The sequence below is a fragment of the Dermacentor variabilis genome, unplaced genomic scaffold (genome assembly GCF_050947875.1).
Source record: "Dermacentor variabilis isolate Ectoservices unplaced genomic scaffold, ASM5094787v1 scaffold_12, whole genome shotgun sequence".
In the NCBI taxonomy this organism is placed as follows: Eukaryota; Metazoa; Arthropoda; class Arachnida; order Ixodida; family Ixodidae; genus Dermacentor; species Dermacentor variabilis.
The window spans coordinates 61,305,713-61,328,433 of NW_027460280.1; the positions used below are offsets into that span (position 1 = coordinate 61,305,713).

A 22,721-nucleotide genomic window follows, 5' to 3' on the forward strand; every position below is an offset into this window, starting at 1 on the left:
TTAATAAGATGTAGCTTGTTTTCTGCACAATGGTCCCAATCGTGTAGCCACTTTAACGTTAAGGCCTTCCTAATGGCACGGATACTATCTTTATATGGAAGTGTTGTGTTTATTATGTCTTTGTGCGCTGCCATTGATGCGCATCTATCCGCTGCTTCGTTACCCGGTATACCAACATGGCTTGGTACCCAGCAAAACCTAATTGACCTGCCGTGTTTGTTTATTGTTATGTTTAAGATATCCCCTAATAAATAAAAGTAGGTCATTGACAGAATACCTTGCCTGTCGAAAACTGGCCACACGTTGTTCCTTATAGTGTCCCTTTAACTCCTTGTACAGGCAACAACCACACGTGCTTGTATGCAAGCACTACGGTGTATTTAATGGCTTCTGTCGCTCACTTTGAGGCTAGGGCAGCGGTGCAAAATTAAAGCAAATTAAAAAGAAATGAAAAAAAGAAGAGAAGAAAGTGAGCGTGCGCTTGTATGTGTATGATGTTGGGGGTTGCGCGAAGCACCGGCTACACAGCGGTCTGTAAATAGGACGCTCTTCCGTTTCATGCTGATTGCAAACAGTTGCCACAGTGAAGCCACCGCCGCGTTCATCAAGAGGGGCCAAAATTAAACGGGGCTCTCATCCGAGCGAGTGGTCCCCGGTTGGCCCGTACACCCACAGCTCAAAGCGCACAAGGGTCCGGCTTCGCCCGGCGACACTATCGCACTCCGGTCGCGGCCCCAAAGAAAACAAAACGGAGCTAGTTCAAGGTTAGAGCGCCGCTCGCAGGGAGGAACACACAGGAGAAGCTTCGATTTCCTATTAGAGCGGAGGGGAAAAGAGAGGGAGAGAGAGAAATAGGAATGCTACTCAAACTCGCGAACAAAATGAAGGTGCCCGGCAAACGCAAATGAAGCATCCACTTGTCTGCCCCCCGAACGGTGCCAATAAAGGACAGGGGGAAATTCAGGACACACAATTTTGCCCCGCTCGTCACACAGACAAAAAAAAAAAAAAAGAGCGAGAGAGAGAAAAGCGCGAGCGGCAGCGCGCGTGGAGGCAGAGCAATCGGCGGCCACGGCAGAGCACCCCCAAGGACGGCACGAGGAAGAATGTGCGACACTGAAAATTAAAGGCCGCGCCCACAGCGCAAACTAATTACGCGCCAAAATTGGCGCGGCCCGCTTTCACTACCCCGTGGGCTTTTTTTTTTTTTTTTTTTCAATCATGTTTTAGCCCGACATCGCGGCCTCTCGAAAGATTGGTTCGCATGCTCCGCGGCGACCAAGAGCGTTCGTTTCCTCACTTTTTGCCCCCCATTTTTACTTTTTTTTTTCTTTGCTGTCGAAATCAATTCCTCCACTGAAGGCCCACCGGGGAGGATAACGACGATGCGGCACTGCCGCTTCGCGGTTCTCGGCTAAAACGTGATACAAAATCACCTCTCGTTGCTAATGGCAACTTGAGCTCGGAAACGTGTCCAACGCGCCGGCCCGGAGTCCCAAAATTGTCGTGAAAGCGCGGAAGTATCGGGGGGGAGAGAATGATCGTATCGGATGCGCGATCTGAAACAAAAGTCACCATCGAAATAAAAAGAAATAGTAACAACTCCCAACTTTGTGCGCTATTCGACGTAGAAGTTGTCTTTTTGCAGAACACGGCGCTGTCATTCAACTGCGTTTACTGAGGTCATACGTAAACGCAGTCAGTGACCAGGGCTCTGTGGTCCCTCTAATAGTAGTCTCAAAGGTGGACAAATAAAACAAGAGGAGAATAACTATAATGCGCACAGTTGCCTCAGACTATGGCGGTTGATTAAAGCTTTCGCTAGCGGTGTACCGTTCACTAAAGTGAAAGAAAATAAATAATTATTTGACACGCTTCATAGTTCGCGCTTGAAAAAAGAAGATTCGATATAGATTGCGACAACGGGAGAGACTACCCTACATTTTCAAACACTCTGCGTAAACTACGTCTACATACACTTAAGTGGCGCACTGCTATAAATGATTTTCTTTGGTTCAATTTCAAACGAAAGCACGCACACCCTTGTTTTAGTGTAAAAGCAGCCAGTCACTACAGCAGCACAGACACCGTAAGATTTCTCACGTACACGTCAAGGGACTCGCGCCTGCAGCTCACATCTCTTCTTCATGTTACCAAACCTTTTGCTGTGCAATGAAAGCTGCGTGTCGCGTCAGTAACCAGTAATGAAAAACAAAAAAAATGGTTCCTCCTATGTCACCTCTGATCGCCCTCCGAGCAACGCCGACTAGGTTGAGGCGTCATGGAAAGATTATAGTCGGCGACAACCTAAGAATTTCAAACTTTGCTCCACCAACAAAAACGCTTCACCCCAAACAGAGAGCCGAGCCAGCTCACAGTTTAGTGACTTTGCGCTTCTAATGCAAATGCTGGGCTAAGTAAAAGATAAAAGATCGTTGTTTCAAGCTAAAGTAAGAACTTTGGCTGAGCAGAGATAGTAGGATCAACAATAAAGTTTACCCTAGACATTCAAGTTTCATGCTTAAACCCTAACCCAAAGGCAGATGGACCTGTACGAAAAAAACAAAAAGACAGCTGTTTTAAACACATAATACCGCTTGACGTCAGGGATATATGCGAACCTAACTGGTTTTATACAATTTCTATATAAATTTTAGCGAACCCCATCTGGCTCGGCTCTCTTTCATACGTGAACGGCAGGCGCACTGCGTTTCTTGTGGGTGGAGCCTGTTTGTAATTCTTGCCTTGTCACCGACTACGGTAGCGCACAATGCGCGAGACATCCTCCTTTCTCTGCAGCACGCGGCCGGCTCTCGCTATTGATTGGCTGACACAAACCACAGCATTGGCTACGGAGCCGGTGAGACCGAGTGTATAGGTCAGCGGCAGGTCAGGAATGCACGGCAAACGCTCATCGAAGAAACATGCATGCCTGCGAATCGCTTCGTCCTGCTGTCCCCGTCCTTCCTTATCCTTAGTGAACATGTCTCCCCCCTCCCCCCGCCCTCCACAGACGGCCGGGCTGAGCACGCGCGGACACGCGGGCGCTGCGCCTACTCCAGTCCGGCTGTGGCTAGGAAAACATCTTGTGCGTCGAGACTATTCCACATAAAAGAGAGAGAGGAAAAAAAAGGAGGAGATGGAGGGGAGGGGGGTTACGAAGAGGTCGTACACACGAAGTATAAACCCCATGAATGCGATCTTGCGCGCGACAGCGACAAGCGACGCGATGGAGATGGTTTTCGCGTTACCTCGTCGCCTACAAGTCGTACCCTATGCGAGCGATGACTTCCGAGTGACATCTCCCCGGTGTTGCCGGTATGAGGGCAGCAATATAGGCGCCGAAACTAGCGTGACGCGTGCTTTATTAACTTAAGTTGATGTGTTTTACTGTAAAAAACAGCATAAAATATTTCTGAATGTCTTCCAGTAAGTTCTTATCCTTGCACTATAAAAATTCAATCGTTTGCTCGTTCCGTGCCACAATCGGTAGTACTTGAGTGATGTACATCCAGTTCCGGCTTCGCGCTATTAGCTAGTCGCTCATACCACTTCCGGGAGACGAGCGACGAATTCTAGATTTGCAGAAACGAGCGATCGCGCTTCAAGACCGAGCGACGGCCCGATCCGTCGCTCGTCACTGTCGCGCACAAAATTGGGCTCATTTTAGCCTTCAATGAGAGCCTTCAACTAACCCCACATTCATGCAACATGTTTGCGCTGCGAGCTGTCTTGTTCGTACCCACACTTGGCAGTGTCGGCTGTTCGTGGGTGTTGTGCGTCACTGCGGTGTACTGGTTATTGCTGGACAGTGGCATTTGTAAGGGCACTATATTTGTTAAAGCGCGGTGGGCAAAGGCGAAGCGCAAGACGCTTTTCTGGGAGGAGCCGCTCCTGCGTTCTAGACACGCCACTTACTATTACTATAGAATTACACTATATAGGGAAAGGGGTGGTAAGGCTGAAGATCATGGATTGCGTGCGAAACTGGCAGAACAACGCCACTTACAGCGCGTATGTCTAGCCGACCATCCACGAGCGGCAGCAACTGAGAAACACGTTTGTGGTTAACCTCGCTTCGTAATACGTTGTTCCTCGCGGGTTTTGTCTGAGCGTGAATTCCCTCATAGGCTCTCAGAGGAAGTTGGTGGAAGACCCAGCCGCAAAGTGCTTTTGCGCAAAAAAAAAAAAAAAAAATGAGCAATAACGTACAGCAAAAGCAAAGGGCTGTGTCGGAAATGAGCCCCGAAGTTCTGTCAAGCGCACGGCGACGGCGATAGCGATTGCAGCCAGTCGCGCTCGCAAGCGCCGTTCGGAGAAATGAATGCTGTGGAGGCAAGTACATACACACGGCTCTAACCGCCGGAATCTGGGCTGACAACGCCGGTCCGGATGTATATCGCGGGGAAAATATGACGCGAAATAAAACAGAACCAAAAAGGTGGGTGCGGATCACCGCGAGCCGGAAGTCTCACGCGGTTACAATTTTCTCTTTTGTCAGACGAAGGATTCCGCTCCTTTCGGCAGCTCTTCCGAATGGGATTTGGGGCAGATGGAGGATAAGGGATCTCGGTAAGACCAGTCGAAAATAACGTAGGACTAAGGGCTCCGACAATTGATAAAACGCAAGTCCGACGCTCGCCGTGCAAGAGAAAACTTCCGCATCTGTCGCAAACGTTCTTTTTAAAGTCTTTCACGACAGAGAATGAAGCTAAACAATGTCACGATTACATGCACACAAATATACGAATCAAGGTACATTTCAGAGTGCGCTCACCCATTTGCCTGTAAGCAAAGATGCGGGCACCTAACGGGGAAAGAAAATGGCTGGAAGCGTGTGTCTTCACGATAGTCTTTGCCAAAGTGCGCCTCACATGCAAGAGCCGACTCCGTGCCGCACAACATAGCTCGTTGAGCTAAGCAAATTTAGGGCGAAAGTGAACGCTGAAATAAGATTTAGGCATGTAATTCTGGATGACATGACTTAATTTCATGGGAGGCATACCGCCAAAAGTCATTTGTCGTTCACGCCGTTGCCTTCTAACGTTAACAGACATAATATATGCTAATCTTGACGTGTAACGGTATACTATACATGACGGCAAATAGGAGAAAAAGCGTGATACTGCCTTATAAGAAGGGAATGGCAAAGTCAAAAATTTGGAGGGCGCTTAAGCTTCGCCTTTAAGAGAGGAAAGCGATAGCATTCAAAGATCCCTGACTGCTTCTCATGCTTCCCGGTAATTGGAGCGTATGTAACGAAACGCTCGCCGCGAACGCTATGCACGAAGGCGGGCTTTGTGGTAGAAACGCAGCCTCTTGCGTGGGCCACGATGCGACGGAGGCGAGCACCAGCTGGAGGTAATGCAAGGAACCGGGCACGCCGCTCCGTAGTCCCCAAGACACCCGCGCGCCGGCGCGCGCAAATGGCGGACGCCGCGGCTGGGGCGCGATCGGAGATATTTTTGTTCGATACGCGTTCTGTTCAGTTGCTGCAACGTCACAGAGTTGCAGTATGCAAAATTTGTGACAGCGGGGCGGAGAGAGCAGCCAATCAGGAAGCGGTGACCTCCCCGGAAGTTTACTTGCGTCGTTTGTCGTCTGCTTGCAAACAGTGTACTACAAAACCAAATGTTTCTCGTCTTCCAAGTGAATTAAATCTTTATCTAAAGAAATGTATTTTTTTCTTCTCAAGCCCAAACACGTTTTCAAATAGTAGTACGTGTGACTACTGCAATTTATAACTATTAGGTTCTTTGCGTCGTCCCTAGGTGGTGTCGCGCACAGCGAGAAGGAAAAAGAAAAAAAAAACGACGGGAAGAGTGGCGCACTTTTCAAGAGGCAGCGACAGCATCCCAGTGGCTCGCTGGCACCGATGATCTTGTCGATTTCTCTGTACAACCAACGAATTATTTGTTTCGAGAAACAAAAACGACGCCGGAATTCACTTTCTGCCATCTCTTCAAACGCGTTTCGCACCGCCACCCGCTCTCCTCCTTCCTCTAGAAAAGCCAGCGCAACAACCTAAGTTTCCAACGGAAGCGCCATTTTCTAGAATTAAACTATGAATTGGATTCAAACCTGCCATATCGCAGCCGAAAAGGCCGCCTGTTGGATCCAATCCAATCCACCAGACGCGCCATGCGAAGCCGTATGATCGCTCCAAACTTCTCAACTCCCGTCGCGTTCGGACGAAATGCTCGGTGGGCGGATGATTGACAGGAGCGTGTCGTCATTTTGACGTCACCAAAAACGGGGCGGCGCCCCGCGGCTGGCGACGTCGGCGCGGAGTAGGCCAATCGCGCGCGCCGGTAACCGAACGAACGCGCCGAACAACCATCTCCGATCGCACCCCTGGTCTGTGAATGGGCGAAACGCTAAAAATGGGGTGTCTGAGTTTTCACGTAACATAATTATGTTTTCTCGTATAGTCAAATTACAATCCGAGAGCTATCATGTCTGTAGGTTGTGCGCAAGTGATAGTTTACGATTTTTCCACGTATTTTAGCTTGAGAAATTCAATTAGTTCAGTAAATTCCTTGCGTCACATGGATGGCCTGGCTATGAGCGGTTCAAAAATCATTATCGCGGACACGACGTCCGACGCGGGACGCCGACGGATTTCTCTGCGACACGAGCTCCTAAACGGTATGGCGTTAAAACCACGAGGAAAATTCTCAGCGCGCGAAAAATATGCGTCTCACGTATACCACGCAATACTTTCATGCATGCCGAACAAACAAAATGCTCTATTTTATGTTTTAAAAAAATCGGCGCGCCCAAAACAAAAAGGAAAGGAAGAAAGGATTTCGGCCACCAGAGTGTGTAGAGGACCACGTGACCAGCGCCACCCAGCGCACGAATGCAGTTATTCGCGCATGCGCGCTGCAGCCCGTAACCGGCAACGGTCTGACATATAACTGCCTAATGCTACACGCGCGCGCACCCGTATTCACGAGCCAATCGATAAGTACCGCAGAAACACGCACAAAACACACACACACACACACACACACACACACACACACACACACACACACACACACACACACACACACACACACAAACACACAAAATAGAGCGGTCACTTGAGGAACGCGCACCGCACGGTATACGACGGAGGTGTGGCAGAGAGCGGCAGGCCCGGGAGCGCGCACGCCCACAGGCGCGAAAATGAGCCCAGACACAACCCCTGCTGGCAAACAAGTGGCGAGTATCACCGACGCACCCTCCCCCCCTTCCATCAAGGACGCAGCTGTTCGCGCTCCGGACGCACGCGCGCGCGAGCGCCTTTTGCCGGCAAACACAGCGGGGGATAAACGGATTATCCCCGCGAAGAGCTCGCCGCCGCCGGGCATTAGGAGCCGCTCAAAAATCCCGCCGCCGCGGCAGGGCTTCTCCGCCCGAAACCGCGGCACCCGGCTGGGGGGTAGAGAGCCCCCAACGTTGGACACAGTCTGCAATTTCCCACGGTCATCTCCGACGCCCTGCATTCACCTCAGCACTCGCGGCGAGTAGCTATATTTAGTAGCCAACGCATAAAGTACGAGTATAACGAATTCCATACACACCGACTTCCCGAGAAAGAATCGATCGCCACCGCGATGACGGCTAGCTGCTAGCTGCGACAAAACTTTTTAAAAAGTAAGGAGGAGATGAACAGAATTAGCGCAGACGTACTTGCGTAACACGGGACGCTTATACGGAAGCATCATCACTCGACACTGCCACCATGCAGGCAGAGGGTGCGAAACGTGCTGCAACAAGAATTGGCCAACGGAAACTTCACGGAGAAGACACTGATCTGTTTTACACTGCCCATGCAGCGGAGGCAGCTAGCGATAAACACCACCTCAAAGCAAAGTTGAGACATCTCATTCTCGCCTCTTCCCTTCTGCGTAGGCGCTGCACGACGCACTTGCAGTGTCCCCACCAACTGGCCCAGCTTGCTTCGCGGCACATTTCGCGAGGCGCTGATCGTTTCCCGGGAATTCTCGAGCTGCTGGCGCTGATAGTCGTGCGCTGTAGGTGCTGTGCGCGCGACTGGGAGCGCCATGCGTGTGACGTCATCTCGTTTGCGGGGGGGCTTCGAGAAGAAGGGCCTGCGAGCATTCGTTCGAATTTGCAGCTGTTTTCGCGGCGTACGTCGGCGTAATGCATGGTAGACGCGATCTTCAGGGTGCGGCCTACTCACTGCAAGCGAGTTTGCACGCGCCTCGTCAAACCTGGTGAGGCGCCTCCTTGGCTGTCCACACGGAAACTGTGCTTGTTACGCCTGCGCCAGACAGGTCGTTGGACCTACAACTCCAAGTGCACTACCCCAAGGAGTTGCCCACTCAATGCTCCCGAGGCCAGGCGATGACGTGTGCTATTTAACTGACAGTACATGTGGGCAGCCTTCTTGCCTTTATTCCCGCTTGACGGCTTTTCTCCGCATCCGTCGTAAGTCACGCGCCTTGAATAAGGGAGACGTGCAGCACAAAACCCTCGCACACGCACTCAAACGGCTACGGCTTGTTGCGGATGCGTAAAACGTAGATAAAGTAAATCGGCATAAAACTATATAGCGGCAATTCTCACGGTCAGCACTACGCGCATAAGTGTACGACGGCGCGAGGCTACATATACATACATCTGTCTATTGAGCGCGCACGTGTTACGACGACGAGACTTCGCGGACACATCCAGACGAGAGCGCCCAAAAGAACAGCCTGTAGTTATAAAAAACGTACTTTTCTTTTGCTGCTGTTTGTTGAAATACGAGGTTTACAGAAACTAGCGTAATAGCTGCCGAATTTCTCTCCCGAGTAGCAGTGGCCGCCGGCGCCGCAGTGTATCAAATGGCGAGCGCTCGACGAATCAAATTCTTGCTCCTCGAGCAACTGTGGCCGTACTATAGATCTGCTTTTTCAGTGCTTCCTTGTTTTATTCCGCTTTGTTCTCTTCACTCGTAAGTAGGCTATCCAAGCGTAATTTCGCAGACAAATAGAAAGAACGGAAATGGCCTACCCTTTAAAAAATGAAGAAAGCACAATTTTCAGTTCGGATCTAGCCCACCTCAGGACAAAATGTTTGCTCAACATAGTTTGAAGGGAGGAGTTCCCTCGAAGCACTATGCGCGCTACTTGCAGTAGAGCAACAAATTTTCCTTCAAATTAGTTTTCGTTTATTCCAAGATTGGGAGGCAGATATAGAAAGAACCCAAATTTGACACTCCAACAGCATCACGTAACACCTGACAGACTGTTCACGCAGGAAACAAGCACAGGCAGCTGGCACGAGGCAACGCGGAACTTTTTTCGCATACGTGCACTGCATTCTCCGGGCTAAAAAGCGAAGGCGAGAAATGCCACGGGTGCGTCGCGAGGAGCTCGCACGCCATTACTGTGGCACCTGCGCGCAAAGCGTACCAACTGCGACTTCACGAACTGAGGCGCAGCCCACCGGGAAAATTTAATATCCCAGGCTTTTTTTTTTTTTACAGATGGCCTGCAAACAATATCGGCGACAAGATCGCTGTTCAATTCACGGTAGCGGCCGAAAGCGCCGCAAAGCCGGAACTCGGGAGCACCAGTTCCGCACTATTGGCATAGACGGCGTGCGCCGGCCAGTCGGAGCGTAAAATAAAAATAAAAAAAAAAGAAAGGAAAAGAAAAAAAGCATCGAGCGCGCACAAATTGCCTCAAATTCGCACGGCACGCACGGCAGCAGCCGAAAATTCGAGGTCCCTTTGGTCCGTTTCTCTTCATATTTTTTTTACCTCAATCAGTGTGCGTCTATACGATAGCTGTAACAACATAAGTCTTCTCTTTCGCCTAAGAATACGCGAATTTCATTTAGCGAGCGCAGAGTCGAGCGAAAACGAAACCTTTCGACCACCCATACTACTGAAGGGTAACGTCAAAATTATTTTTTCTTACGACCGAACAGAAGTAGACAAGTAGCATTTTCTTCCGCCTTATAACCTAATGAAATGATCTTTTTAATACGAGTAGTTGAGTACTAGTGACATAAATTATGATGAGGAGTGCCTTCGTCATCGGGCTAGTACCGGAATGTCGCTAGGGGGTCTCAAATCGTGTCATGCATTTACCTCAATTTCTCGGCTACTAAAGCTCTGCTCGCGATTACATCGACGCCTTAGAAATTCTAGAGCATTGCTTTATCACTTTAACTTGACTTCATAGTAACCTTTAGTGTCCCTTTAAGAGCGTGTCAGTCAGTCCGCCATTGGGGATACCTTTTCTAACCCCTTTGCCACTAACCGCCCACTGTCTGTTCGCGCCGAAAGAATAGCACAGGAAGGGAAAGCTGAGAGCGCGCATGTCGTTCTCAAAGAAGCGGGCGCGGCCTCTTCCCGATGCCACGCCTGCCCAAACAGGTTCTTGATCACACGGGTCGCGAAAGCGGAGCAGATTTTGCAGACGCGTTCGTAGCGGTTGAGATACAGCGAAAACTACGAGCAGCAATTACGCGATTACCGAAGGAAAACGCGACTACCGAAGGAAGGAAAAAAAACTTTTGTACTAGCCGGTTTTGCAGTACAGTAATCCAGAAAACACGCAACCATGCAAACTTGCTTCTTTATGCGCGAAAGACACGACATGTACAAAAACAAGAAACGCTTTATAATTGTACACGTGACCGAATACCACGTTACGCCCATCACTTACACAGGCCACTGTCACGCTCACGGTTACAAGTATTTTCTGAGCAGCTCGCTCGCTCGTAGTCGCTCGACTGTTGTCCAATACAGCGGTCCAAACCAGCAAAAAATAAGCAGAAATGTGCTGCAGGGAACGACTTATATGGCACACGCTTACCTTTTTAGTTTTTATGCAACACATTATATCATTTTGAAGGTAATCAAACGTTATTGATGATATCCATTGTCACTGAAAAGAAACAGCTGAGCAACTTGAACGCACGAAAAAAAAAAATTAAAACTGCCACAAGGGCTGAGGAAATTATGCAGTCTGTGAAAACAGTCTATGAAAAACGAAAACGAAGTACAAGAGAAGCTTTTGGCGACAATAGTGTTTATAGACGTTCAAAAAGCGGAAATGAAAACAAACGCTAACAGTTTTCTTACAGAGTCATTTTCTCGACGTGCTTGCGGGCGTGTGTTCTTTAATTTGTCATGTTGAAGCACGTTGATTCTGATTCATACCCCCCTAAAGCATCTGCAATGGCGCAAACTTAGCTTACTGGTTTCATGCAGCTTTGAGGAATATTGGGCGTGGTGCTCTACGTTTGCGTCAATTTTGAACATCGGTCAGGCGAATTTAATGCACCGCGTTTTGCTTGTTTCTTCTGCGCAGTAACAGTACGCGTCCCCTTGTTTACGTATACACACACATGCTGGTTCAGCGCACGCACATTGACATGCTGATTATTGCGGCGGACTTTGATGTGTGCGCTTCTGTGTTTCTCTCAAAACACAGTATGCGAAATGAATTACGCAACTACACCGCTAGGCTTTGCGTGTGAAGCTCGCAAGTGTTAACAGTTTGCACAGCTTCACTGCCTCATAGAAATGAGACTGCGACTAGTGGGCAGCATTCCACATAGGGTTGTGCGTAATTTTTGTCCAAGTTTTCTTCTTTTTCAAGTTTTGTGTTTGAAAGCGGGCAATAATTCTCGCTTCAATCAATGACTTACTCGAAGCGAAAGATATGCACTGCTATAGTTTGCCCGGAGTAACAAAGGAACCCTACAACAGACACCGTAATGAATTAAAAAAAAATCTTGAGGTAACATTTTCACCTCACCCAGAATGGCAGATATACACAGACTGCACTTCGTTGAAGGCATTTCGGAAACATTGTAGAAGGCAGTTCGGGTTATCATTCTGAAGTTTTCCGGAATTTTAAGAAACTGCCTGTGGCAGATGGCACAATTTTTGTCCTTGAGCCGGATTATTGAGAGGCGGATATTGTTAGTACGAGAAATCAAAACACAGATTAAACTAACGAAAATTCACAACTTAACTTCTGAATTTATTTATTTAGTTATTTATTTATTTATTACAAATACCTAGAGCGCCCGAGTTGGGCATTACCGTGAGAGATTAGTTAGCAAATGTTTTAATACGTGCGTTTCGATTTCTCGTGCAAGTTATGTCCACCTCTCTGAATACCCCAGTTCAAGGACCAGAATTATTTTATCTGCAAGAGGCGATCCTCAAGAATTACATGACGCGTAGAAATGATCAACCCGTGCAGGCTAACTTTTGACACGCGCGATTCTATTCTTGTTCATTTCGCTGGATGTTCCGTCGGCGCATTTCGCCTCACTTTCTGCACTTAGCCAGCAATAAAGTATCAGCCGTTAGTCAGCGATTCGTCCCCCATCTCGCTCCTTATTCCGCCACCTTCTGCTCGAGCTGCACGTACACGTACGGCTCGCGGGAAGCGTTCTGTGTGGTGCGCGCGACACGCGCATTTCGAGACCCCCCCCCGACCCAGAACGCCCACCGGACCGCGCGGCGTAGTTTAGAGCGCGCTGGCGTTTCGTGAGCGCGGCGAGGAGGAGGAGGGAGTTGCTGGATCCGCTCACCGAAAAGTGCCCCGGCGCTTGTTGCCCGGTGAAGGTAGCGGCGGCACGGACGACCCCCCGCCGCCGGGACTCAGGTCGGCCGGTGGCAGCAGCTCCTGGCGACGACCGCCGCCGCCGCCGCCGCCGGGCCCGTCGCGCGATGCCAGGGGGACGTGCCACTCTGTGAACGCGGACGGCTCGCCCTGGCTGCCGCTCGGGGTCTGGTCGTCCGGGTCCGTGCCACCCTGCGCGGGAGAAAAGACGTCGCCACTGATGCTGCTGCTGCGCACAACTACGGGACGCGCGACGAATTGGCTCGCTCACGTCTCGCGGCTCGTTTCAGTGCGACGTAAGGCCGACAGACGAGACCTTACGGAAGAAGGCTATTTTTTTTATTTTTTTTTTTTGGTGGGAGACACCTGAAAATGCGCAGTACGTGTTAATTAAATATTACCGAAATCTCCGTAAGGAGAGTTTTAACCATCCTGTGTCACGCAAACAACATGATGACGCTACGCGGCCGCTCAAATGTCACCCCTCCCTCCCCCCCACGCGCGCACACACTAGAAAATAAACCAAGGCTGCTTTATCTCTTCTGCATTGCCCTAATTTATCGTTCGTTTATCACCATAACACCGTGCGCTCACTGTATATTCGCAAGACTTCAGAACAAGTCTTTCGACCCCCCCCCTCCCTTTCCCCCTATTGTATTGCATCGTTCGAAATTGAACGGTATGGAGAAACTTTATTATGCAACTCGATGAAACGCTAGCCTATGTTACGGGAAAGACGGAACAGAAATAAAAGGAGATCCTTGCTTCACGGGCAAAATCCCCCAGTCACTGCAGGACCCGAGTAACGTTGGCTGGGTCGGGGGTGAAATCTAGTTTTCGTATGGTGGCACATCAGCACACTAGAGCGCAGAGCAGCCTCCAGAAGGTCACGACGATAGATATAACGCTACTGCAGAAGCATTTATATAATTAGCTCTCCACAAACACCGGTTACAGGGCCCGTCTGTCATGTAACGATTCGTTTCATTTTCCATATAGCCCCTAGCCTTCGTCATTGGCTCGTACGAAACCGAGCTTCCGCTGTCGACGGGGTCGGTCACACTGCGGGACGGTTGATGAGAAATGGATAGAATCGGAGGAAAGGATGGATGGATGGATGGATGGATGGATGGATGGATGGATGGATGGATGGATGGATGGATGGATGGATGGATGGATGGATGGATGGATGGATGGAATGGATGGAAGGTAGGAGCGTCCCTTTTGAAACGGGGTGATGGCAGTTGCCACCATGCTCAGCTTTTTATTTTGCCTTTTATTTTTATTTACCTGTGCTGTGCGTTATTAAAATTCTCGATTTTCTTTAAATACGTCTTCCTACCCTTTTAAATCTTGTCACCTCTCCGCTTTTGAGCCACCAATCCCCCAATCGCCTTTTGCGATTTTCCACCGCATATTCATTTACATGACTATTATTATCTCTGAACCCTAGGGCGTCAGGAAGCGTGACTGTGGCCGCATCGACATCGGTATTGATACCATCACATTTTAGTATGAGGTGTTCTATTGTTTCTAAAGATTTGCCACACACAGTAGATGTGTTTTCTTCTTCGTCAAATTTCTTTTTATAGCTCCGCGTTCTAAGACATCCTGACCTAGCTTCAAAGAGAAAGGCACTGCCTCTTGAGTTATCATAAAACGCTTCCTTCCTGATCTGCTGTTTCCAGTCTTGATATAGTTCAACACTATGCTTCTTTTCCATTGAATGTATCCAATTTTTACCTTCCGCGTTTTTAACCTGTCGTTTAATGCTCTGTCTTTCTTCGTCCTCGTGTCTGGCATACTTACTGGTTGGCTTCCTAGTTCTTTTCCGCCATTGTGAGTAAACGCTCTTTCTGTATAGGTATTTAAATACCTTAGCTGCCCACCTGGTATCGTCCAATTTCCTCAGACGTTTTTCGTACAGGATTTCACTCTGAGCTTCCCGTGCTTCGAACGATGCCCAGCCCATGTCCCCCTATAGACCGTTTTTTCGTAGGCGCCGCCATATTGCGAACGCAGTGGCGCCGCCTATGAGCAGCGCCATACTGGCTTGGGTGAAAGCGGTCTTTTGCATGGCAGGTATACGCTTGGCGGCAGTTTCTGGCGTTTGTTTTCGCGGTCGTGCGGTCTGTTCAGTATGACGTGCGTCTTCTACGTAGTAAACGGCTCTGTGAGACGTGCTGAAATGGTTTAAGGCATCATGGCCGGAATTTCTGCTGGCGTTCAGGTGGACAGAACACGCAACGCGATGTGTGCGCGCATATTCGAGTCTGCAATCAGCCTCGGAGATGAATTGTGTATTTCTGAATGTTCCAGTGACTAATGTGACCTTAGTGCAGTATTATCCTCTATTTCTAAGCTGCGGAAACATACGCGACGATCATAACAGCGTGATCGTGGGTACCGTTCTGCTACGATAGGAGCTGTGATGTTATACTTTAATTGGCAAGCGTTCAATCTGTTCGCTGCAGGTTACATTGCGTGACTACTTGGTTCGATGGGTGAGGTTTCCGCACCTGAATAAAATAGTTTTGGGAAGTGATAGCAGCATACCTTACAGTCTGAATTATGCTTGTCCAGCAAAGGGACTGTTTACGAACTGCGCGAGCGTCCTAAGCAGTGGTAAGTGCTGGATTACATATATCTTTGTTCTATATACCGCATGGTCCAAGCATACCGCATCAGCGGTTATATATTTATAAACGTTGTGCGGCGTGACTATGCGAGGCCCTATTGCGGCGTTAGCCCGTTTTCTCTTGCTTTTTCGAGAAAGAGGATTATAACCGAATTTCTTTTTCGGTTGTGTTTGTTCCGTTCACTACGACGCACTCACACGCATTACGGAAATTTTGTCCTCAGAAATAGGCATCGCATTATTTTTATGCGATCCTTCATATATTATGGCTGTATGCAGGCAAAAAAGGCAATGCCGAAGCGCACAGCTTACATATGTACCGTGCTGGTTCACAAACCGCAGTGATCGCTGTGTTGAGCAGCGCCATCGGCCTCATGCAGGAAGGCTAGCGTAGCCATATGGTAATTTGAAGCCTACTAGACTTGAAATGCGCGAGAACGATGCCGGTGCATCCCAAATATTTGATTGCGCCTGCCGCTTAGATGTTTCGTGGTTGCCTTAGGTTGGCCGTGCACGAGCACACGCTCTTATGTTTATGCTTTGCTCCCTACTCCAAGCGATCAGATATTGAGCAGATTTACCATTTCATGCTGCTAATACAGAGACACCGGGTTTCTTTGTTGAATTAAAACCGATATAAGTAAGATAGTTCACAACACATGCACACACCGCGACTGATAATGTGCGTACACCGCGGCTTATAAAACGCGTCACATTTCTGCGCTCCCAAAAGATATTTCCGCCTACTGTAGTTACCGATGCACCGAAAGGCTTCCCTGACGACCTTATATGAACGGACACGGCGTAAATTTCACAAAATGCCATCTAAAACATCTCAAAATCGCTCCGCAGCACGCGACAGCAATACTTTCAAGCAGCGCCGCGCCGGATCGCCCAAGCCAGAGAGGAGGAAAGGCTCTCCGCGCGCCCTATCCTCCTCGCCCGATGAAACGGTCTATGGGGAACCAGCGCTGGAGTTTTCACGGCGCCTGCAGCGCCGCCCTGGCGGTCAGAACGTGCACAATGCAGCCTCCCCCGCGGACGAAAATTGCGTTGCGTGCCCTTAAAGTCGAAGGAAAACAAAAGGGCGCCGACGATACTATTGCGTATACAAGTGCCACAACTAAGTCGGGATGAGGGAGGATGTATCCTTCTGCGTCTTTCCATCTAAACCCTACGAACAAGAACGGAGGCGGCGTTGGATCCAAGCAGTCAGGCGAGCGGAGTAAGCTCCCGTCTTGTCGCCCTGTCAAGCGGTGTCGGGCTGGTTTCTAAATCAAATTTTGCGTGTATCCTTGGTTTATTCGATAGTGAAGACGGTCAGCCATGGCAGACAGTACCAAACAGCAGAATCTGCTGTCGGTATTTCGTCGGAAACAAAATGAGCAATAGCATGCACCATCCGGCATATGTACCATTTTTCCTTCGCAAGGCCACCGCCAAGCCCCTTCCAACGCCACCGCACCAAGTGAACGATACGAAAGGTAAAAATTATCCATTCATTACCAAGAATTATGTAGGAGGGAAGCTGCCTTGTAATACGATTTGTATGCGCATAGTGCCGGCGCACGCGCGACTAAGCCACCTATGTGTTTATAAATATGCGCATGCGGATGAGGACTCGGCGCTGAGATGCATCCGGCAAATTAATGTAATTAGTGCTAAATGTAGCCAGAATTGTTACGGATCAAGCAGCCGAGCACTCAAACCTTTGCTTGCGCGAGTCAGCTGATGCGATAAAGCTTTCTTCTCCATTGACTGCTGTGGCGAAGTAACATCAGAATTTTTTATGTCTAGCCAGAGAAATATGGAATATCTTCAGGCCAACAAATACTTCCGAAACCATAGCGCAGCACGACCGGAGCCATAACTGCTAGATTTGCGAGGCAGGCAGCCACACAAGCATGGCATCGATACACGACGCAACCGTTAAAGAAACACACGTGCTCGCCGCGACGCACTGTGAAAAATGTATAAAGCTTAAAAAGCTTCTTTCGTCATTTCTTCACTTGATGGCGCTAGCTTCTTTACAAAAACTCCACTTGAAGCGGCGCGAAAACGGAAACATACGAACTATAATACGGCTGCGTATGCGTGTGTCGTCTGGTTGTGTGGCTGGAATATGCCGCGTTTCGTCGCCAGGGCGGCGTGCAACGCACTCTTTTCGACGCGCCGCCTATCCAGCGCTGGTTCCCCATACTGCTTCGTTTGTGGTTTTCCCGTGGGCACCTAGTGCTAATCTTCCCACAGCTTTCTGATTTACTTCTATAGTCGGATACAACTTTAGAAAAAATGGGGCGTTTACTCCTCCGAGGCGGAGGCACACGAGCATCCACCAATGGGAGCGCGCTCTGGACAAACGTCATGAGCCAGACGACCGGTGACCCCGCCGACGGAGAAGATGGCCGCCCGCGCTTCGAACTGGGCGAGGTCGCGTCAGCTGTGTGCTTCAGCCCCTCGTCAGAGTGAATTCCAGAACTGTTTGTGATGGTCTATCATGCCGGAAATATTACAGCGAGATTACGATGCACCATTTGTGCCGCGTGCATTTATTCTGAGCCGTGATCCGGTGAAAGAACATTGCAGCGAGCATCGCTGGCGCTGCGCTACGCTTTGCCTGAAAACAGGATGCCGCGGCGACCGCTGCGAACACACATCCTGCGTGCTTGTTCCATGTTGTTTTATTTCACTCCCGAGTAAAGTTACGGTGAGAAAGTTTTCCAAAGACTGGTGCCTACGGTAGCGGCGGGTGTGTTCGTATACTGTGTCGCTGCGTTTTTCGTCGGACGGGGTGAAGAGATGAAGCAAAACCATTCTCAGGAGTAATCAGAAAAGTGCGCGCAACAAAGCTATTTGCAGAAGAAGCCTTCAACGTAAACATTTGTCGCCGTCAACTTAGCGTAAACTATCAATAGAGAGGTTTAGCTTTTCCGGTATTCCGGTAAAACGCAGGCGGACGCCCGGGGTGTTGGGGCGGAAGCGTAAACGTGAGCGGTCGAGCGGTCTGCATGGTGCAGCCACCTGGTGGCGCAGTGCTCAAACAGACAGAAACAGTTAATGTTGCATTAACCGAGCGTATTCTTCTTCGCTGCTGGTGTAAATTTTCGGCACTGGCATAATCGTGTTGCTGCCGCAACGCCTCAATGCCCCATCCGCCTGCGTTTTACCGGAATACCGGACAAGCTAAACCTCTCTATTGTCAGCAGTGAGATAGCCGAGCGTCTAGCGACGGTGTTCGAGCGTTGTGTGTCACCGTCGATTGATCGCTGTCCACCAGTTCTGCACTGCACGCGCAAGCTGTAGAACGCGTGCTGCGAACTTGTGAAAACACAAAACCAAAAAATATAAATTTTATGCTATTTAAAACCAAGAGTACTTATTTAAAACGATGAATGAAGCATTTTTGCACCTTCCTGCCTCGACCGTATTCTCGCCCCAGGTTTGTGATGGTTGCGATAAATGCACTGTTTTATATAAGTACTTTTTTAATAGCAACTGATTCATTTTAAGCTTGAGAAACGAGTAGTAGATACGCCGTGTACAAGTGAACAAGCGCAAAAGCGTTGCAGAGCTGCTCTTTCTACTTGTGTCACTTGCAATGAAGCTAAAGAGCAGACGACGGGCAGCGTTGTGAAAGGCACGGGGTTATTTCTCTGCCGCTATCCGGCATGTGCTGTAGCACATGAGAGCTCTAATAAACCAGTCATCAAAATGCAAAAGTCTTTGTTTATACCGAGAATTACGCGTTTCAGGAGCACGATGTTTCGAGCGGGACTATTTTAGTCGCGGAGGCAATCGGCTGTCGCGCTTCGGTCATCTGGGCGGGGCCTCCCCTTTTTTCTAAACTTGTATCCGACTATAGTCTCGACTGAACCTCTGCCCTTAAACACAGGACCGCATTCCCGAAAGTAAGCCCCGGCACCATTACTCCCTTCCAAATACCTCTCAGTACATCATACCTGTTGTACCCCCACAATGCCCTGTGCTTCATTATCCCGGCATGTCTTCGCCCTTTTGGTATGAGAGACTGTTCGTGCTTTTCCGTGTACATCTGCCCTTTGTTTATTCATACCCCGAGATATTTGTATTCGGCCACTCGGGGCATTTCATGGCCTTGTATTGTAAGCTCCTGATCAGTTGTACCGTTGAAAAACATCCCACCGGACTTAGCTGCACTAAAAGTGAAACCTAAACTGTCTCCGTCTCCACAGTAATTAACCAGAGTTTGCAAAGCTTCCTGGCTCTCTGCTAACAGTACAATATCGTCCGCATACATTAAACCCGGTAGTCGTTGCTCAACAACCTTTCCGCCTAATCTGTACGACAGATTATATCCTAGATTGCTTCGTTGTAACCTTCTTTCCATACTTGTCATATAAAGCATGAACAGCAGCGGTGATAGAGGACAACCTTGCCTTAATCCTTTGTGTACCCTGACAGTTGTCGTACTCTTAATTCCTTCACATGTTATTTCAACATTATTTTCTCGATATATTTCCTGTAGAAAATCAATTACCTCATGTCGATGCCTTCATCTTTTAATATGTTCCACAGGAGTTCCCTGTTCACGTTGTCGTATGCACCGCTTATGTCCAGGAAGGCTAAATACAGAGGTCTATTTTCCGCCTTAGCTATTTCTATGCACTGGGTAAGCACGAACAGGCTATCATCTGAGCGCCTACCACTTCTGAACCCGTTCTGAAGTTCTCCGAGTATTCTATTACTTTCTACCCATGACTGCATACTTAATTTCATTGCCAGCTGCATCGCCAGCCTATACATAACTGATGTTATCGTAATTGGTCGGAAGGATTTTATGTTCTTATCACCTTTCCCTTTATAAATAATTAATTTTACGTCTGAATCCAACTATAGGAATCCAACCCCAAGTGTCCCCCTCGCGGATGCACGTGGCGTTGAGGCGGCTCCGCTAGAGCAACAGCAGTCTTTCAACGGCCCAGGTGTCCGCAACAGAGTATATTCATTCTCTCTGAGCATCCATGTCCTACGGAGGCGAGAACTTCTGACATGCGGAGGCGTTCGGACAGCACCGAGTCGTCACAGCTGAGTGTTGAATGCGCCGCGCTCGCAGTAAAAATGCGACCTGCTACGGTGCGCCGTATGGTACACCGCTGCTGCGACGTATTACCATGGCAGCCATGAACGAGGTTCGACGCAGAGTGAAGTGTTTGTGACGTCAGAAATTTCACAGAGCGCAGATAGTGTTCCTAAGGGAGCTCTGATGTTGCGGTTGACCAGTCGTGTACATCACATATCTGTGCGCGTATAAAGGCTCCCTGTATGGTATATACAGGGCGTCCCAGCTAACTTAAGCCAGAGTTTAAAAATATGCGAATGCCACGTAGCTGGACAGAACCAAGGTAACGTTGTCTGCCGACGCTTGGAGATACTCAAATTATATTTTGCATACCGCCTAATTAGATGGTCGTAATTAATAAACTTTGCAAATATTGCAACTACATGAAAAGCGTCAGCGAGAAAATCGTAGAGCGACACGAAAAACTCCCGATAGAGCTTCTTTCTGTTGCTCAATACGTGCGACATAAAAAAATTTTTCCGAGCGTGAAAGAAGCCCGCGAATACACGCAGAGTGCCTCGAGCGGCCAGTCGCGCGGCAATCTTGCGTGCGTTTGCTGGCTTCTTCCACGCTCGGAAAAACACTTTTGTGTGGCACGTATCGAGCAACAGAAAGCTGTATCGGGAGCATTTCATGTAACTTTACAATTTTCTCATTGAAACTTTTCATCTAATTAAAATATCTGAGTTAATTAGGTCAAATGATGTAAATAGGTAGAACTAAAAGAAATAATCTGAGTATGGCCAAGCGACGGCAAACAACATTACCCGCCGTGGTTGCTCAGTGGCTATGGTGTTGGGCTGCTGAGCACGAGGTCGCGGGATCGAATCCCGGCCACGGCGGCCGCATTTCGATGGGGGCGAAATGCGAAAACACCCGTGTGCTTAGATTTAGGTGCACGTTAAAGAACCCCAGGTGGTCAAAATTTCCGGAGTCCTCCACTACGGCGTGCCTCATAATCAGAAAGTGGTTTTGGCACGTAAAACCCCAAATATTATTATTATTATTGGTTCTGTCAAGTTACGTGGCATTCATACATCTTTATATTATGGCTAAAGTTAGCTGGGACACCCACATATAGCGCTCGAGCGAGGCAGGCGCCAGTTTACACGAGTCGAAGCATGAGCGTGCAACCAAGAGATCGCTTGTCCGACTTGAACCACTATATTACGCGACCCGAACTTATGGCTATGCATGGGAGTGATGAAACAAAGCTTAGTTGGGAAAAAAAAAAAATCAGAAGTGCCATGTTATTTGGTAGAAGCTTGGAAGCGCGTCGTAAGTTAACACACAACGGACGACGCGCGTGTTTGACAACCGTACTAAAGCTGTCGTCTGGGCAACATTTTAAGTTGGTAAATAGAGGGAATGAGCGTCAGGTTGGCGACAACCTGAGCGGCGCCAAATGGCAAACGTCGCGAGAACGAATTGGCGAAGACGGCCGCGGCCCAAAGATTCGGAACGGAAGCGCGCCTGCCTCGGTCCCTCCGTCGCCAACGCTATCTCGTTTTCAGGAGGCGATAAGCAAACAAGGCAGCGTACGCAGGACAAAAGAACCCTGGACAAAAGCTCCCTTCGCGACAGAGCAAACAGCCGCAGCGGCCGCTTCCAGAGGGTATTTAAATATTAACTACCCGTAAGGAAGGTGACCTTCAATCGTTCCACTGAATTCTTCGGCCCAAACTTTGCACCAGTTCACGCCATTTTATCCCCAAGTGAACAAGTAGAAGTCGGAACGACTGCTTCCAGCTGAAACTACAGCTTGACAGACACGAGGCATGTCACGCATGTAATGTCACGCATGTAATCACGCATGTAATGTCATATACCAATAGAATGAGGAAAAAGAAAAACGACACGCTGAAGAAAACTTGTTTATGTGTGTGGAAGCGGGGGGGGGGGGGCATAAAGATATCAATACTTCTATTTTCGAGGAAAAAAAATCTGACGTCTTTCGTGCCAAAACCACGATTTGAGTAGGAGGCACGCCGTATAGTGGGCGTCTCCGAATTAATTTTGACCACCTGGGGTTTGTTAACGTGCACCCAATGCACGGTACTACGGGTGTTTCTAAATTTCGCCCCCATCGAAATGCGGCCGCCATGGCCGGGATTTCATCTAGCGACATTGAGCTCCGCGGCGCAACGCCATATCCACTAAGCTACCACGGTGGTTCCTGTATTCGAGAGAAAGGCGAAAATAGAACACACGCAACAAAGTATAAGCCACAACGAAAAACATTAAACTTCATTGTATAACCCAGTACCACGCAAAAGCAGCATATCTGCAACAAATGTAACTGTTCCACGCTGCAAAGAACTAAAATTTTTGTTTCGGAGACACGGTCTTCTGTTCAATCCTCAGACATATGGATTGAAAAATTCGTAAGGGAAAG

General features: G+C 48.9%; 1 protein-coding gene across 4 annotated transcripts in view; it reads right to left on the bottom strand.

Annotated features, from left to right (window-relative positions):
• The window catches only part of trio (trio Rho guanine nucleotide exchange factor), a 299,147-nt gene that overhangs the window by 155,001 nt on the left and 121,425 nt on the right, over positions 1 to 22,721 (bottom strand). For all 4 annotated transcript variants that reach the window (XM_075677244.1, XM_075677243.1, XM_075677245.1 and 1 more), the window contains exon 36: positions 12,559 to 12,782. In XM_075677244.1, the coding sequence (XP_075533359.1) occupies positions 12,559 to 12,782 (224 nt within the window). The remainder of the gene's footprint in view (positions 1 to 12,558; positions 12,783 to 22,721) is intronic.